This window comes from Ascidiella aspersa, chromosome 4 (assembly GCF_963924565.1).
Source record: "Ascidiella aspersa chromosome 4, kaAscAspe10.2, whole genome shotgun sequence".
Taxonomy (NCBI): domain Eukaryota; kingdom Metazoa; phylum Chordata; class Ascidiacea; order Phlebobranchia; family Ascidiidae; genus Ascidiella; species Ascidiella aspersa.
Window position 1 is genome coordinate 215,897 of NC_139450.1, and position 18,054 is coordinate 233,950.

Sequence of the window (18,054 nt, forward strand, 5' to 3'; positions counted from 1 at the left end):
CGTAAGAAGGGAAAGTGATTTGATAAAAAATTAATATCTATATTTTTGTTAAGATTTAATATGTTTTTAAATTAATCAACAATTTTTTTTTCAAACCTTATTGTAATTTTAAAAAATTATAAGAAAAAGAGGAAAAAAGATCGAAAACATGTCCACTTTGTTGGTTCAAAAGCTGAACTTTAAAACATATATTTTAAATATTTTTGGTCAGAGAGAATGAAATAACTCCGCGAGCAAAACTGTTAACCTTTCACCCCAGAAGTAGCACGTAAAACACTTTTTAATATTTAATGAAGTTACAGAACCTTGAGTGTCCGGTCTCCTGCATCCCGAACAGAATCCTCTCAAATGTGGGAACAAGTTGCGAATACTTGTGATCCACCAAAAGGTGTTGGTTGTAGTTCCACAAGTAAGCAGCTCCACTGCAGATCAACCACGTCTCGCCCAACTCTATGCCAAGCTCTGAGGGAAAATATGGTCGGTTAATAGCTGTTACTACATGACAAATAACTTGTTACAGTCGGCGACCAACCAGATTGAACACCCCCTCAATGTTTGGTCGCGGCCAATGGGGTGAGAAACACCGTTTAATTGCGGAAAGCCAGTGTTAAAAAGTCCACTTTCTTAAAAAGTTTAAGTCATGTTGTTCGATATAAATAGGCATAATGACTGGAGGTTTTAGTGGGACGAAGTAGAAATAGTATTGCCCATACAGAATTTGGTAGGACGGAGGTCGTGAGTTCGAACCTCACCAAAGGCTAGTACTTTTTCTAGCCTGGCCTTGCTTGCAATACAATCCTGATCAGGCTGAGTGATTTCGGTAAACCTCTCCGAAGGCATGTTGTATAAATGGTACCGTTATCGTTGTCAGTACGATTCGAGAAGGGCTTGATCATAGAATACATATTATGTTCATGTACGTTTCAGTTGCTGTTTAAAACTGTAAACATATTTGATTCCCAAGATTGTATGGCCAAGACAATAGGTCAACAAAATGTGACACCAATGAATGTGCAAAGTCAACTCATTATTTGAATTAGTTGACTCACCGACAGCCCTGAGGAACGCGTTGATGGCTTGCAGGTTGAGGTGGTGGATCCAGTCCGAGTACTCCATCCACTCTGGTTCATCTTCGGTCTTCCTAACCTCGTGTCCCTTCGGACGTTGTCTGGTGTCCACTGGAGGGACTGGACTCTCGTTCAATCGAACTCCTTCGCACTTTAGAAGGTGAATGAACGCCTGTAGATAAAATAAAATGGGGTTTGGGGTTAGGTAAAAAAAAGTTAATTGGCCTCATTCTGACCATTTAGGTCTTACTCCGATTTAGACCATTAGGTATTAGTCCTATTTTGGTCTTATTCCGAACTATGTTTTATTCCGACGATGATGTTGTTCTTATTGCGGTCTTATATTGCTCAGCTCATTTTCAGTAAATTGGTAAAGCGGGTCTAATTCCTTTTAGTTTATCGCATCTATATATCTAGAAATGTACGTTAATATCAGTTATAGTAATATATCGGGCTTTAAAACATAGATGAAAGACTGAAAGTGGACGACAGCCTTGAATGGATGAATATATAATTTTTGGTAAAAAATTTAAAACACACAAATTGTTGAACAGTTTCCCATTAACTTACTTCTTCTTTGATTAAATTAATTTTCTGGCATTTTGACTGTTCTCGCACCTGACCGTCACCCCCTGTTTTGGGCCAGGGATGGGTGATGGGGGTGGTTAGAATCAAGTTGTGGCTAACTAATTAAGGAAGTTAGTGATAAAGTTTGGGTTGAGTTTGGGGATGAATAAAATGTTGTTCCGGCCTAATCATTAAGTCTTATTCATATTCAGATGTTAATTCGACCATGAGATACAGGTCAAGTGTTGATATTAATTTCCCGTCAACCGACCTCTCCTTTGATGAAGTAGACCTCGGCCAACATCCGCAACAAATCACCGTCGTGTGGGTTAACAGACGGGGATTCCCCGGTATCTGGGGGTTGGGGGGTTTTCCCTTCCAACGAGGAACTGTCAGAAGTACCCGGCGGTTTGGCGCCACCTACTGGATCAGAGGAGCGCTTCTCGGGCGATACGGCGCCACCTTGCGGATAAAATAAAAAATAAATACGGAAGTTATTAAAATATTTTACTTCGGAAATGAAAATGATTTCTTGGAAAAGTTTTTTAGCTAATTTTTACGACTAACTTATAATTTATTTAAAATACTAAGGTTACAGCAACCGATGTGTTAATATCAAATATGTCCTTAAAAATATACCAATTCAAATTACATAAAAACAAAGTGCATTTATGACCTCACCTACTGATGACGTCAACTTACCCCTGACGTCAGCCTTCCACCTTGCGTCATCGTAGAGCAAGCAGAACGCGGTGGCGACTCTACAAACATCCCAGACTTGCTGCTGGCGAGCTGTCTTCACCAGATCCACCCACAAACCAACTCTACATAGGAAGGTGAGGGTTATTGAACTATTCTAACGCGGGTTTGTGTTTGGCGTGGAATAGGATGAGTTCATAAATTAAAGTGGACTTAAACCTGTTGTTTTCAGTTCAACAAATATCAAACTGAAATGAAATATAAATGCATTTAACAAAAAAGTATTTTTCTTTAATTTAAGTTTGTTCTTTTGAAAAATTTGTTTATTTTTTTATAAATTACACACTAAGATTTCAATTAGGCCTTCGTTGACCTCCTGAAACTAGTAGAAGTCCAAAATGGGTCCATGAACCCCAGTTTAAGAAGCCGTTAAAAAAGGGGTTTAAAATGGGAAAAGCCCCAACTAACAGACGGAATATGAACCTTTCAAGCACAAATGTGGCAAAAAGCTTTAAAATAGCTTTATATCTGCAACTACACCCACAGACACAGAAACTGGTATAATACATTAAAACGAATGAAAGACACACACAAACATATGTGTTTAATAACATCTGTGATCTAGCCCCTCGGAAGTTGCTTTATGACCAACGATTACGGCTTCCGTATCAATAGTACACCGAAAAGCCATCGCAGACTCGCCGAATCTGTCGATCTATGATGCAAGCAGAGCAAGCCAGAAAAAAACTGGCCTGCAGTGAGGTTCGAACTCACGACCTCCGGTCAAGCCGGGACCGTCGCTCTACCAACTGAGCTATGCAGGCTCAGAGAGGAGCGAGTCGAGAAACAACCATGCGCCAATACTTGCACATTTTGTTGGTACAAGCAACTTCACACTGGGGGATCATCAGTCCGTATCAATCAATGAAAGACACACACAAACATATGTGTTTAATAACATCTGTGATCTAGCCCCTCGGAAGTTGCTTTATGACCAACGATTACGGCTTCCGTATCAATAGTACACCGAAAAGCCATCGCAGACTCGCCGACCTCTGCTTGCATCATAGATCGACAGATTCGGCGAGTCTGCGATGGCTTTTCGGTGTACTATTGATACGGAAGCCGTAATCGTTGGTCATAAAGCAACTTCCGAGGGGCTAGATCACAGATGTTATTAAACACATATGTTTGTGTGTGTCTTTCATTGATTGATACGGACTGATGATCCCCCAGTGTGAAGTTGCTTGTACTAACAAAATGTGCAAGTATTGGCGCATGGTTGTTTCTCGACTCGCTCCTCTCTGAGCCTGCATAGCTCAGTTGGTAGAGCGACGGTCCCGGCTTGACCGGAGGTCGTGAGTTCGAACCTCACTGCAGGCCAGTTGTTTTTCTGGCTTGCTCTGCTTGCATCATAGATCGACAGATTCGGCGAGTCTGCGATGGCTTTTCGGTGTACTACATTAAAACGAGTCGTAAAGTGAAGCTTCAAGTTGCAATACAATTCTAAAAACGACTATATTTCTTCCCCCCGCCCCACACACACAGATGTACAGAATAGCAAACCTCTCTCTGTAATTATACATACACATGCACGCACACACAGATGCACAGACCTGTATAATATACAGACAAACCTCTCTCTGTCGTTTTCGTCTCCCAACCGCTTCAAATGACCAGGGGCTTTCCCCACGCACTTCCTCCACTGGAGGGCGCGTGCACCAAGGATCTGGACTTGGCTCACGAGACCTTTGACCCCGCCAGCAGCTGTAACAGACCAGTGACGTATGTGTGACGTAGTGGGGTTATTAAAGGTCGCGAGTTGTCATACCCGAGTATCGTGAAGTTGTTGGTCGAGTAATTTAGTTCTGGTTAAATGACTATTTTCTAACTGTTGTAATCAAAAGTGCTATTTTTACAGAGTGACATGTTTTAAAGTAATATAATGGTGATTAACACAGAACTATTAAGTATTTGTAACAATATAAAAAAAAGTTTTACCGGTGAGTATTTATCGCTAGATACTTGGTTGTAATCTTTAAGTTTAGTTGAAATTTGGATTTTTATAGTAAATATTAGAATAAAAAATAGGTCGTTTTTGCAGAATTACTGAGCTCGTAGCAATAATGTTGAGAAATCGAGTTAAACCTATTTTATACTAAAAATTGTTTAAAGAAAACATTTACGAGATGTAGTATATTTGTTGCATTTTGATTAAAAATTATCATGGACTTCATAATTACACTGGTACGTTTATTTTACAAACCTTGCACTAAAACTAAAATCGTAAGCTTACTTTGAAAAAAACATAATCAAGAGCTTTAATCAATTAAATTATAAATTCATGCAGCTTTATGGATAAACCCTCTTTTAATCGATTAACCTTTCACCAGACTAAATATTCAAAGGGCTGGCTCATTGTTTTTTAAATAATACTTTAAACTTTGACCGCATCTGCCCTGTAATCTCAATAAACTAACACCTTTACACAAACATGATTGCTTAGCTTTATGGGTCGGACTGCTAAAAGCCTCGAAAGCCTAAATAAAATATACAACTTTTACGACTGTAAATTAAATTAACACAACTTGCTAGTTCTTAGGTCTTTATCTGGTCTATGAATTAAGCACAAAAGTTAATATTTAAAAGTAATCAAATAAAAATTCTATAATCTCAATAAAGTCGCTATACTCTCTACTATCTTGTGTTGAGCAAACTAAGCAGCTAATATATAAATAAGCTGTTCGAACTGCAGTTGCTTATTATTGAGCTCCTGACTGGAAGAAACGTGAAAAAAAATCAAAGTTTAACTAAAAAAGATAATTTTCTGCCAAAAAGGAAAAAAAAATTCTAACTAATCTTAATATTTCTTCTATCCAAGTTGAAATCTTACTGTTACACAACTTCAAAGGATTATTACCAGGGTGGTCTGATACGATATTTTATTCCGATAACGATATTTGGGGTGAAAAGTATCGCGTATTGATCCTTAATTCTACCACAACTTGCAACCTTTATTGCACGAAGTTTAAAGTTAAGCAGGTGGGTCACTTACCTTTCATTTCGTTTTCGGAGTCTAGAACATACTGGAAGGCATCAGGGGCTAGTGCCAAGCCCGCTTTCACCAGGAGTGATCTCTTCATGCGAACACTGCCAGACTCAGAACTCTTGCGCGCCTACAAAGCACAGTTGTAAGTTATTAAATTTGCAGGTACGACGTATCATTATTGTTCTTTTTTTTCAACTCTTTTCATCTCCTCGAATGTATTTAAACTAATATTTAAGGATAAAAAATGTCTGACCTTTAAAACTTGCATTGCTGGAATACTCGTGCAAAAAAACTGGAGCAGTAGCAAGTTCGGAACCAGTAAGGCTATATGTAAAAAAGGCAGAATATTCTTTACTCAAGTTTTGTGGTTGATGACACGACACCTCTTGCTGTATATCCACTCTAATTTAGTTGCGTAATTGGGTGAAATACAGGCTGTAGAGTCGGACATGACAAAACAGATTTGCCCAGGAGTCGGACTCGGGTTGTTCTAACCGACTCTGCAGTCCTGGTTCAACCCCCTGTAACGATACTGACCTGCTCAATGATGATTGCGGCCACATCTTCGGGTCTTTCAGGAGTTCTGTAAAGTTGTGTGCTCAGCTGGAGTCTGTGGAGCATCGTGTGAAGTCGCTCGTGGTAGAAACCTAAGAAAAACATCTAGCTAAAATATAAGCTCAATTCTGTGGCGCCTTTGAGCCAATAAAGTTGTTTTTTCTTGCGGTTTATAATTACGTTTCTTTATGCTTTTTGTGACACCTCCCGAATCCATGTTTCTATTTAATTTTAATTAAGATGTTTTAGTTTTTATTCAAGTTATCGCACAACAACAAAAATATCAACGAAAACATTTGTTGTGCCATAACCGATTTTTTTTTAATTTTGTTTACAAAAATCATACAGCTTGAAAGTAACGAAAGCAAATAGCACATAAATATTGTACGTCTAAAATTGAGATAAAATATCATTTTTTACTAAAATTTTATTTAATTAAAACGCCAAGATTATTGTGTTAAAGTAATTTGCCTAAACGCCTTTAGTCGTTCTTATTTCATTTAAAAATAGTGACTTTCAAGTATTTTTAAAACAGTGACTCAGTGTAGTTAGCCAAGTCATCACATTACAACACTGCCATTAAATACATAACGGCGCAATATATTTGCACCTGAGTCGTCAAGCTGCAGCGCTTTATTGACGTGTTTAACCGCTGCTTCCACTTGTTCAACCGCTCCCTCGCAATTCGCAAGTTCCATGTGAACTTGACATCGAAGCGTCACTAAAGGTAATTCACAATGGTGTGATGGTGGTTGTTTTAAAATTTGACAACTAGAGCAATTATTATTTGCAATAGCTTTCCAAACATTTTAGTTTATTAGGCAAAACTTTTCTCATAAGTTTAGTTACCTCCAGTTATAACCTCCTCTTTTAAAAAAAATTACAATTTTAAAATAAAATATCTTCGTTGGACCATCAATCATTTCTAAAATTTCTATACTATTTCGGTAGCGGATCAGATTGAACACTCTTGTGAATTTAAGGCAACACTGGCGCTTCCTTTTGGCAAATTCTAAGTGACGAATTCGCTTTTGTCTTTAATTATGCGCGGATCGTTGCATTTGGAAGATTTTGACCACAGTAAGTGGTTTAATAAATTACTCTTAGATAGGTTTTTCACTCCAAAAAACACCTATATATATATTTTAAACTTGATAATAATATCTATTTATTTCTATTTGTAATATTTATTTCTATTTTATTTTCAAGAAAAGTATTGTTTTTTATTTTGATGAAAACCTTAGCTTGTATATTTATACTTAAAACCATGGCAAAAAGCAGGCATGTCATAACAAGAATACCTAGAAACATTTAATTAGTATATTTTCAAACGAACCTTGCATCGAAGAAATATCTTCCAAAGCTTCAGCCACGGCCGTTAGAGGGCGCCGTACAAGCTTGCGAAGATTTCGCTGAAATTTGAAGAAATTTGTCAAATATGCTCAAAACATTCAGCTTTTGCAAATACAACAGTGCCACACAGCCTTGTTGCCCCCCTACCCCCTACCATGTGTTAACCTCACCTGTAGTAGCGGCAGACAGAGGTTCCACTGAGTGGCGCACGCCCCCTGCACCAAGTTTGCCTTCCCCGACCTGACTGCGTTCTGTAAAGCTTGCTCCATTCGCTTCACCGCTGCAACACGCGTCTGGAACAAGTAAATAGATCCATAACAGGGGTAAACAAACTACGACCCGCTGAGGTATTCCCTCAATAAAGATGAAGTACAGTTGAATTGTTTTAGTATGAAATTTAAAACTAAATTTTAATGAATTTTTATACTGTACGGAAATGAATTGGGCTTACTATAGTTTTTGTTGCATAGTTGTATTTTCTTATATTCAAGTTAATGAAAAGTTGGACCAAAAGTTTATATCCAGCCCGCGACCTCACACCCTAGCGGCAGTTATCCGGCCCTCAAAAGTTGGTTGACACCTGATATAAACTGATGCTATCAGAAACATCAATTTATATCAAAATACAGTAGCTGCTATGGTAATTATATGGGTTTTACAAACTTACTAGTTAGTTATAACCCTTTCTTGCTTACAAACAAACTCCTTTTTACCTCAACTGACTTCTTTGTGTACTTTTCTTGTGCGTCTCCCAATTCACGAACCATCAACTCACATTCCAGGAATTCCATCTCAATAAACAAGCTGCTGTCCTGCAAAGTAAGCACGCTATAATGCTGAAAGCACATTTAATATTGCGAGGAAAACTTGAAAGTGTAGCATTCCCTATAAAATGTGATTAAAAGGTTTACAAATCCATTTTTTTAAACAAGTCCTTGAAAAATAACTTTCCAGTCAAGTCATCTGCAAAACAACTCTAAGTGCAAGGCCCAGTTCAAGTGAGCTTATAACAAGCCGAACCCAGCTCGCAACTAACAACAAAAATGTTAATCTTTTCAAATCGATAAACATGTTTTAAACACACAGCAAATAGTTAAAACAAAACCAAAAGCACATAAGGATTTTTACATTTAACATTTGGGATGAACATCCAATTTTAAGTAACTTTTTAGGCGTTAGTTTAACAGCACAATGCTGGTTAGTCTGCGGCATAATTTGTAATCAGGAATTATGCCTTAAAACAAATCATATTTAAGCTCAAACTTATACTTATTGGCTCAAAGCCATACTTTATTGATCTTTATAAAGTACGTACTGTGATGTTGCATTCCTTTAGTTCCTGCAAACATTGCTTCCCACCCGTGACTTGGTCCATTTCGATGCAGAGGCGGGCAACTTCAATCAGAAGGTAAGGTCTGAAGTAAGAGTGGTTTAGAAGAAGCAAGTGGTGGAAATAAAACGTTGTACGAAAACTTATTATTTATTTGCTGATAAAAATTAAAAAAATATGAAGACTTCTTACTTCACTCAATTTACGAATGGTGGATTGAAGATGTAGCAGCATTTATGTATTTTATTTAACTTTATTTTTTTGAGTACAGATATTATTAGTTTATCCACAGATCGCAAATTGGTAATTTTATAAACTTTTTTGGTAAAAAAGTGAGGGCAATAAATATGATGACTTATTCAAACTTAATCAGGGCAGATTCCACTGATTTAATGACAATATTTTTAATAGTGTATCTGGGTATCGTTCTGGAACTAACTAAACTATATAAAACCAAAGTAAAAAAGTAAAATCTTTTAAAATTAAACATTAACATATTATCTACATATATATTAAAAGCACATTATGTCAAATGTTAGTGTTTCATAAATAACCATTTAAACTCCTCTACCACACTTTAGTTAATTAGTAAAAAGAAACAAATCAAATTACAAACTTATTTAGAATTTAACACAACGTACAATTATGTTACATCAGTTTTTTTAACAAATGGATAACTGAATAACAATAAAATAGCATCATGATACTGCAGCAAGATTTAAACAAAGTAAGTAATCCAACAATGTTTGTCTAAAAATTTTAAAAAAGAATTAGCAGGAGAGGAACCAAGATTTTGTTTTTGAACGTGAAAAAAACAAAGATGACATCATAAAAATACGCTAAAATGTGACGTCATAAGTTATATCATAAAGTTTTGGCAAACGGGCCATGGCCATTTCGCCCTGATTGACCCCTACCTAACAGTGCAGGGTTGCCACACATTTTATGAAAAAAAATCGAAGACTTTAGAAAGAAATTTTATATCAATTTAGAGCTAGAATTTTAAAGCCAGAATTACATCATTTAACAAGTTTGAATACAATTGGAAAACAAAACACTATAAAGCCATGATCATTCTACTATAAGAATATCTAAATATAAAAAAAGCTGCGCATAAAATAAATTCAAGACTATTGCAAGACTTTCGGAAAAACATAGGGTTTTTAATTTCAATGCATAAATCGATTTAAAGACATTAAGACTTTATGGCAACCCTGCTATACTGAAAAATGTGGAACCAGCAACTATAAATGAATAAAATGTTTCAATGATTTCATGAACAAATATATTGCTGTGGCTTGTTTGAAGTTGCTTTCTACAAGCTGATACCTGATCAGTGACTCCAGTTCTTCTTGACTTCCCTCTTCAATACTCACAACTTCCGCGAGGTTTGTCGATGATGCGGAAAGACGCTGACTTTGCTGACTTTTACGACTCGAAGCTCGTGAACTAAAGCAAGCGGTAGCAGCACAAATTGTCACTCAACAAACAAATTAATCACTACCACAGCTAACAACAAAAACACTTGGTTTTGCTGGAAATAACATTTTAGTAATTCTAAATTATAAAACATTTAAAATTGATCTAACAAATCACGTTTTTACATAAAGCAAAAGCAAAAACAAAGACAAAAAACTTTTTACATAAAGTTGAAAAAGTTAACAAAATGTATTAAAAAACATCAAAACTAAAACTTTATGCAATGAACACCCCAAAGAGCATAGCAAGACACAGAAACCAAACTATTAATCTGTTCATTCTTTAAATTGTTGCATTTTTTTAGTTCATTTGATAAAATCAATCTACACTTTATCTGAAAAATTAAAAACAAAAATAACAGATAACCAGAGAACAACTGTTGTTCATACTATCGCTCTACTTTGTATTTAAGCCAGTGTTTCTTAACCCATCGGTCACAACCCAAAAATGTCCGGCTTTTTTTATTTGTTTGGGCCGCTGATTGCAGTAGTTCACATGGTTAGAATTATTAAGATTGGTCCAAAGCAAGATTTATCCCAAGTGAAAAGAAGCAAAGATAAAATATTGCTCACAAAATTCAATTTGAACTTATTTGTGAAATTGTCTTGTTTGGATTCTGTACACTTTAGGCTTACAAACAGTCCTGTGAAGATAATTGTGTTGCTAAATCGTGGTTGCATATTTACGTTTAGTGTTTGGGTGGCTGCAAAAAAGGTTGGGAAACACTGATTCAATAACTAAAGTCAAAAAACATATAATTTCAGCTTTTGTCTACAAATTTAAGCAATTAAAGCACACACACTGCATAACTGAAGAGCAGAAAGTATGTCTTACCTTTCCTCGCTGGGAACGCTTAGGTCGTCTGATATCTGACTTTTACGACGACTCTCAGAAGTGCTTGGTTTCGAAGTTGGGAGGGATTTTGTGGTCATCGCCGAACAAAGTTTGTTAAGCTCCTTCACAACTTCACTTGTTGGCTTGTCTCCAAGCATACTAAAACACAACAGTAGAAATTATGCTATACATACATATATAATGAGATTCTTAGTAATCTGCAATTAACTATCCTGATTTCAGATTTTAAAATAGACAAATACATCTATCAACAAAGACAAATTTACTAAATTGCTCACCCTTTAATTTTCTGCAGCCTGAAGAAAGCCGAATACTCTGGCATATTTTTGATCTCCCTCGCAAGTTTGTTGAGATCAACAAGTTTGTGCTTGATCTAAACAAAAGTAGGGAAGCGGTGAGACATATATTACAGTAATTTACAAGAAGCATGTTTTAACAAAAATTGAAACCTACACTAAAACTGTTAAAAGCATTTCATTTTGTAAAAGTTTAAAGAAAAAAAGTATTTAACTATAACGTGGTACTATTCATTTCATTTCAAGTTGAGTTTTATTAAAAAATTAGTTGGACTTAATTAAGATCTGCCATTTTAGAAAAGATTCAAAGAAAAATTACTCATTACACTTTTAATATCAATCTAAAATTAAATTTAAATCTCATCTTTTTAATTGATAGATGCTATCTTTCAATTACACATTTTTTTTAAGCAGAAAAAAAACTTGAAGAATATAATAATATAACAATAATCAAATGCATATAACTAGCGCCATAATATTGTGGATATTGAGGGAGAAGTAGAAATTTGGGAAGATTACCTGTAGTTGGAATACGTTTTTAAAAGTTGCTTTTGATTTAGCGAGGGTGAATTGTGAAGCGGCTTGTGCGGCTTGCGAAGCCTCTTTCGTTAAACCTCGGTCAATCAAACTTTCAACCAACGCTCTGCAAAAAAGTGTTTACTGTCATTTATTAGTTATAAATTTACACCCATCCTTATTGTTATATGTTGTCTAGCTTGTAATCAAATAATGTGTTATTTTGATATTATATAACAATTTATTTATATTTTTAGCCTTAAACACTTAAATTTGTATTTAAAGTTAATATCTGAAAGGTAAAAAACCTATTAAGTTTTTTCTCGGAATTTATGTTTTTATTCCCGAGGTATGAAAACACAATCAACTAGCAATATCTGTTTTATTTATTTTAATCACACAATAAGATGTTTTATGAAAACAATTTTTTTGAATAATATATATGCTTTAAACTGATATATAATTTAGAGTTTTATTTCATATATAGGTTTGCTTTTTTAAGTTTAAATAAACAATCAAATGGTTGAAAGAATAAAAGAACTTCATGTTTTGCTGAATTTATTTTATGCTTTACCAAAAAGTTAGAAAAACTCACAGCAAACTTACAAAATTTTTTGTCAAAATTATCACAATTAAAACCTTAAAAACGTAAAAATTTCCTATTTATTTGAACTTGATTTTCTTTAGCAGAATAGAGTTTGACAGCGAACAGCAAGTTACTAAATTAACTTTTTTTATGGCATCATATTACTGAATTTGAGTTATGCTGGCGCAACATTGTGGCGTAAATTTGAGCTACAAGCAGAGCTCAAATTTATGTATGGCAACAGGACAGCATTTATATACTACGTTGTTTTATGTTCACAACCTTCCCACTTACACCATGAGCGTTGCTCTCCATTCGTGATCCTGGTCGTCGATATCCTCAAGAGCTTTAACAACTTGTTGTAGACTTTGGTGAAGAAGTTTGCGATACCTCGGTCTCAGGAAGGGACGCGACATCTGCCAGTAGAGAACCGATGCGTTGTACACAATGAAGTGATATCGTGGCTTCGTCTTGGCAAACGATATCGCCTTTAGCAGGTAAACCACGGCTGTCTCAAACTCAACCTGTGGAAAGATGGAGGTAAGTAATCACAATATTAAACTCAATCTAATAGGAAGGCATTAAGACGGTGGTAAAATACACATTTTTCCAAAATATAATGCAAGTAAAAAAAATATGTAAATTTTTAGTTTTTTATCTTACTGAAAATAATTTAAACAGAAAAATATAGAATTTTAAGGGAGACAATATAAAAAAAAGGTAAATTCTCTCCAATTGCTGGCAAGTTTTTATTACATTGATTTTATAGTTGCATAGTTTTAAAGTACTGTGGAATTATTAGGCTAAGGTTAAAAAAGTAAAAAAAAAAATAGATGTTTTTTATATTAATATTCTCCAATTTGACTGCTGCCAGCTGTTCCCAACAACTAAATGTTACATAGGCCAGCTCACAGCTTCTTCTGCAGACTTTGGTGCGAGGAGTTGAGCTTGGCACAAGTAAGCTCTGCATAGGAACTGGTTTGCAAGTGGAGTTCCACTGAAGAACATGTGGAGACAGTCCTGGCTGATCTTGTACTGGCGCAACTGAACATACAGTAGTAGGGGTGAAACGAACGTTTAAGAGGTGGTTGAAGTGTGGGTTTGTTATAACAGAGAAACCGCACATTTATGAAATAACTTCTAAGCATTTAAAAACCTTTCAAAGAATATTTAGAGGTTTTCAAAGATCTAAAATTGGAGCTCTTAATATTTTTTGAGTAGAATTTATTTAAAAAAAAAATGAATTTATAGAAAAATATATACTTATAAATTTAAAATATATATACATAAAACAAGGATAAAATGGTTACCGGTAGAGGATTTTTTCATGACATCCTGACATTTTTGTTGTACTTTTAAGACAATTTTTGTTTTAACCAGTAATGCAGCTTGAATACAACACATTTTATTAAGTATTACTCTATCAGCTTTGTAATTGCAAATATGTGCATAACTACTTACTTTAAAGCAGAGCTCGGCACACAAAACATAGAGATCAGAACCACACAGATCAACATCGCTCGACTCCTTGGATTTAGCAAATGCTTGTTGGATTTGGGTGAACGCTTCAATCGCAAGTTTTTCTCCTTCACCTAAATTGCAACTATACCTGTTAGTTGGAATTATTTTATCAAAGAAAACATAAAACAAACTGGCCGTAAAATAAATCAAATTGATCAAAATGTGATGATAAATTGACAGTCAGTAAGAACAATTTATTATCTTTTTAACCATTTGCTTTCTTTAAAAAAAGTTATTCATACTGTAACCCAGCCTTTATACATTAGATTTCAAAAAGTGTTGTGAAGTATACGAAGTAAAGATCGGGTCAAAAAGTGCCTATGCTTGGGTAAACGTCAGGAAAATCAAGTTCATATTTAATTTGTTAATTGTCTGGGGAAAAATCGCTCATTTTGCAATTTTCGCACATCTGAACAAAATTCTTGTTTTAATGGTTTAATACTTTTACAAATTTAATTTTCAAATTGAGTTGACTTAAAATGATAAACATTGAGTTGAATACAAAAACCACAACCTGGACTTCTTAAGAGAGGGATGCACTATAATCTACTGTGGGGAGTTGTGGCAAGCGCACCTGTGAGTTTTATAAAAAAATCAAAGCTGCACCCCAAAAAAATGATTATACAGCCCAATATTTTCATTAACCAAGCGGAGAACTCTAAACCTTTGGTGTATCCCAATTTATTTGTGCACCCGCAAGAACTTGGAACGATCTGCCATAATTTTCAGGCAATTGCATTCAAGTAAATTTAACGATATTTGGCATAGAGTATTTGCCCAAAACCGTGCCAGTGACTTCATTTGGCATGAAATATCACCAGCCTACTGAATTTACAATAAAAAACAGGCCTTTGCAGCGTTTACATGACAAAATTTTGGTGTAGAATTTCGTCAAAAGTTTTTTTTTACAAATGCGGCTACAAATTATTGAATGCAGTCGGTATAATTAATAGAAGGTTAAAGATTTTTAAAAATCTAATTTAACACAGAGACATTTATAACTATTTACACATAAAATAAAGAAATGTACAATAAGATTTACTTTGCAATACAGCAATTAGAATTTTCGGCCCTGGTCTAGTCCCTACCACTTTTTTTACAGTAACAAAATGAGAAATTGCAGAAAGAAATATGGGATAATAAATATAATTATAATACTTGACCCACCTAAACGAAACACTAACACTTTAACCCAAATGAAGTGAGCAATATAAACCCACAGACGAAAATGTGGTAGGATTCTAGACCAGCGCCAAATCGTTTAGTATGTTTATGTAACACTTAACAATGCTTTTTAATTGGGAGACAAAGTAGTTTAAATCGGTATATCATAACTAATGGGTGTATGTGTACCCAAGTGAGACTGGCAAATAACCAATATGCACTTCCAAAGGCAATTTACCCGGCTAACATTCCTAACAAAGTACCTTTAATGGATAAGAAAATGAATCTTAAAAACTAGGTAAATTAAATTCATAAAACCACAACCCCGAACCTAAATCAATGTTTAATCACAAATAGGTGTACGTGTACTCGAGTGAGCCGGGCAAATAGCAACTTTCTTACAAAACACACTTTAAACTTGAAAATTGACCAAACGGTAAAGATAAAAACCTTCATCGGCGTTTGAAGCCAGTTGTATCAGCTGTCGTATGTTGGCATCCATTTTAATCCATCAAATAACCTTTCATGGGTCTATAAGTTCAATATTTTCGCCAAATCTTCCGAAAAGTTTAAAATCAAGAAAATTTTTGCAACTTTTCCGTTTCTATGGCCGCATCAAATTCCGTGGTAACCGGTCGTTATTAACACAAAAAAAAAAAAATTACTTCATTTTGTTTCGTCACAATCAGTCTAAATATGAGTGAATTATTTATTGAAATATTTTTTTTTGACTTTTGTACAAAACGGTTTTGTTTAGTATGTAAATAAATGTAAGTTATGGGCAAACGCAAAAAATCCGAAGTATTTTGTAAATCAAACAGCGAAGATGATATTAGCAGTCAACACACACTTTCAACTTCAGCAAGACTAAAAATAAGAGGTAAAATGTTTATTTTTTTTAAGATTGTTAGGAGATTTACTGACAAAACATCTTTGTATTTTTAGATAAAATCATAGCCTCTGGTGGTCTACGTAAGAAAATAGTTTTTCCCCAGGATGAGAATTTGATGAAATTGTGCCACCATTCTGACACCGAATCTTCAAGTATTGTGACCATTACAGAAAGCGACGTGAGTTTTAACATTAAATTATAAAAAACATAGAAATATGTAAATACTTTATTTGCATTTGTAGAACCATACATAACATTAAACTCGCATTAGATCTTGCTGTGGTTTTGTTTTAATTTGTTTTTAATTTTTTCTTAAATTTGGAAAAAAATTGTTTGTAGCCGATTTAAACGGTTTAATGATTTCCACCATATTTTTACAGACGAATCAAACAAGTTTTTCATTTCCAATCGACACAAGGTATTTTAAATTAACTTTATGCTGACCTACATTTTATGTAATCAACAAAAATTAGCAAGAGTTAATCATTAAATTCATCGTCTTGGCCAATTAATGTTAAATAAGCGATTTTAAAACTTGTTATCGGATTGGTTGCACTTTTTTATACAAAGGCAACAGCTATTTTATATTTGGCGATAAACAATGATTTTTGACGTGTATTTTTATTAGAACGAGATGGATTTAATAAGAATATCAAATCCCATACAGAAGTAGGTATCATTTTGAACGTTTCGAATAACTCTTTAAATAGCTGGATATGTTTAATAATTGACCCGCAGTTATGTACGAGAAACAGTCATTGCAAAAATGCCTAAATTATTATAAAGTTCTACAAGTATTGGTGACACTAAACATAGGTTGTTCCAATAAACACCAACATCCGATAATATCGGATCGGAGCCGATACCCGATGTATAGTGCGAGTATGTGTAATAGCCCGATACTAGGCTGGTATCAGTGACGATTCAAATGCAAAGTAATAAAGAAATTTCGGGAATGTTTTTCATTTCTACCTTGAAATGTAAAATTATCAAATTAAGGTTAACAACTGAAGGTAACTAAACTTATTTGCACCAAAGGCCTAAAATACCTTTGAACGTTTTAATTTAAGTAGGTTACAGTAATGACGTCATTGGTATCGGATCGCGATACTGTTTGCTCAAAATATCGGGTATCGGGAAAAGTATCGGGCATCCATTATAGTCAAATTATAAGATACCGCTCCAATATTAACCTCAACTTCGCCACTTTGCACATCCACAGCAGCCCAGCCCCAGAATTATCTGGCAGAAAAACCCTGGACGTTGTGAAGCAATGCGCTACACGAGCCTTCAACAAAATGCCCTCGTTCTGCCCCTACCTTGGAAACGACATGTCGCCCAGATGCAGACAGAAAAGAAAAGAGATGCTGCCACCTTGTGAGGAGATGCTGCCACCCTGCGACGATATACTGCCACAGTGTGACGACATGCTGCCCCCTTGTGGTGAGGACAGCTTGATTGAATCTTCAAGAATCGACCCTAGGGTTTCAACGGACATTATGTCAACTGAGCCCAATTCTTTGGTGGAACAAGAAACTTGCTTGTGTGATGCAACCGACCCTAGGACACTTAAGAAGGTAAGTTTGAAATGTGTCGAAGTTATTTTGAGGTTATTTGTAAATATCTTGAAAAGACAAACATACATATGTGTTTCATAACAACTGTGATCTAGCCCTTCTGAAGGTTCTTTTTGACCAAAGGTTACGGCTTACGTATCATTAGTACACCGAAAGCCATCGCAGATTCACCAAATCTGTTGATCTATGATGCAAGCAGGACATGCTCGAAAAACAACTGACCTGTGGTGAGGTTCGAACTCACAACCTCGGTCATAAAACGACTCTTGGTTTTGACAACTACCGCAAGGGTAAACAAACAATAGTAAATATAGAATAAAAAACTACAAACATTGTTTACCGCAAGACGTTTTAAACATTTCACATATTTAACTTTTAATATCTTCTATTAAATAAGTTAGGATATTGAGTTATTATCCACCAGATGCAAAAACTAGACTTTATTTTATTTTTATTTAGCTTAAGACATTTATAACATACTAATTAATTTTTGATATGATTAAAGGCTATAAACCTGTTTTTGAAGTGGGATGGTTGTTGGTGAAAAA

At 34.9% G+C, this 18,054-nt stretch overlaps 1 protein-coding gene and 1 non-coding gene across 2 annotated transcripts in view; both read right to left on the reverse strand.

The window, feature by feature from the left end:
- LOC146146490 (cilia- and flagella-associated protein 46-like) overlaps positions 1-15,595 on the reverse strand; it is a 38,961-nt gene extending 23,366 nt beyond the window's left edge. The window contains exons 1-20 of the mRNA XM_083387206.1: positions 15,488-15,595; positions 13,814-13,944; positions 13,265-13,396; positions 12,647-12,876; positions 11,770-11,893; positions 11,233-11,327; positions 10,934-11,092; positions 9,950-10,069; positions 8,606-8,705; positions 8,004-8,102; positions 7,461-7,583; positions 7,274-7,349; positions 6,548-6,658; positions 5,920-6,029; positions 5,389-5,509; positions 3,971-4,100; positions 2,337-2,458; positions 1,906-2,096; positions 1,050-1,239; positions 306-462 (exon numbers count right to left, since the gene is read on the reverse strand). Of these exons, the coding sequence (XP_083243332.1) occupies positions 306-462; positions 1,050-1,239; positions 1,906-2,096; positions 2,337-2,458; positions 3,971-4,100; positions 5,389-5,509; positions 5,920-6,029; positions 6,548-6,658; positions 7,274-7,349; positions 7,461-7,583; positions 8,004-8,102; positions 8,606-8,705; positions 9,950-10,069; positions 10,934-11,092; positions 11,233-11,327; positions 11,770-11,893; positions 12,647-12,876; positions 13,265-13,396; positions 13,814-13,944; positions 15,488-15,539 (2,573 nt within the window). The 5' untranslated portion in view covers positions 15,540-15,595. The remainder of the gene's footprint in view (positions 1-305; positions 463-1,049; positions 1,240-1,905; positions 2,097-2,336; positions 2,459-3,970; positions 4,101-5,388; positions 5,510-5,919; positions 6,030-6,547; positions 6,659-7,273; positions 7,350-7,460; positions 7,584-8,003; positions 8,103-8,605; positions 8,706-9,949; positions 10,070-10,933; positions 11,093-11,232; positions 11,328-11,769; positions 11,894-12,646; positions 12,877-13,264; positions 13,397-13,813; positions 13,945-15,487) is intronic.
- Positions 3,083-3,157, reverse strand: Trnaa-ggc (transfer RNA alanine (anticodon GGC)). Its single transcript has one exon. It is a non-coding gene; the product is annotated as a tRNA-Ala (tRNA).
- Positions 15,596-18,054: the final 2,459 nt, after the last annotated feature.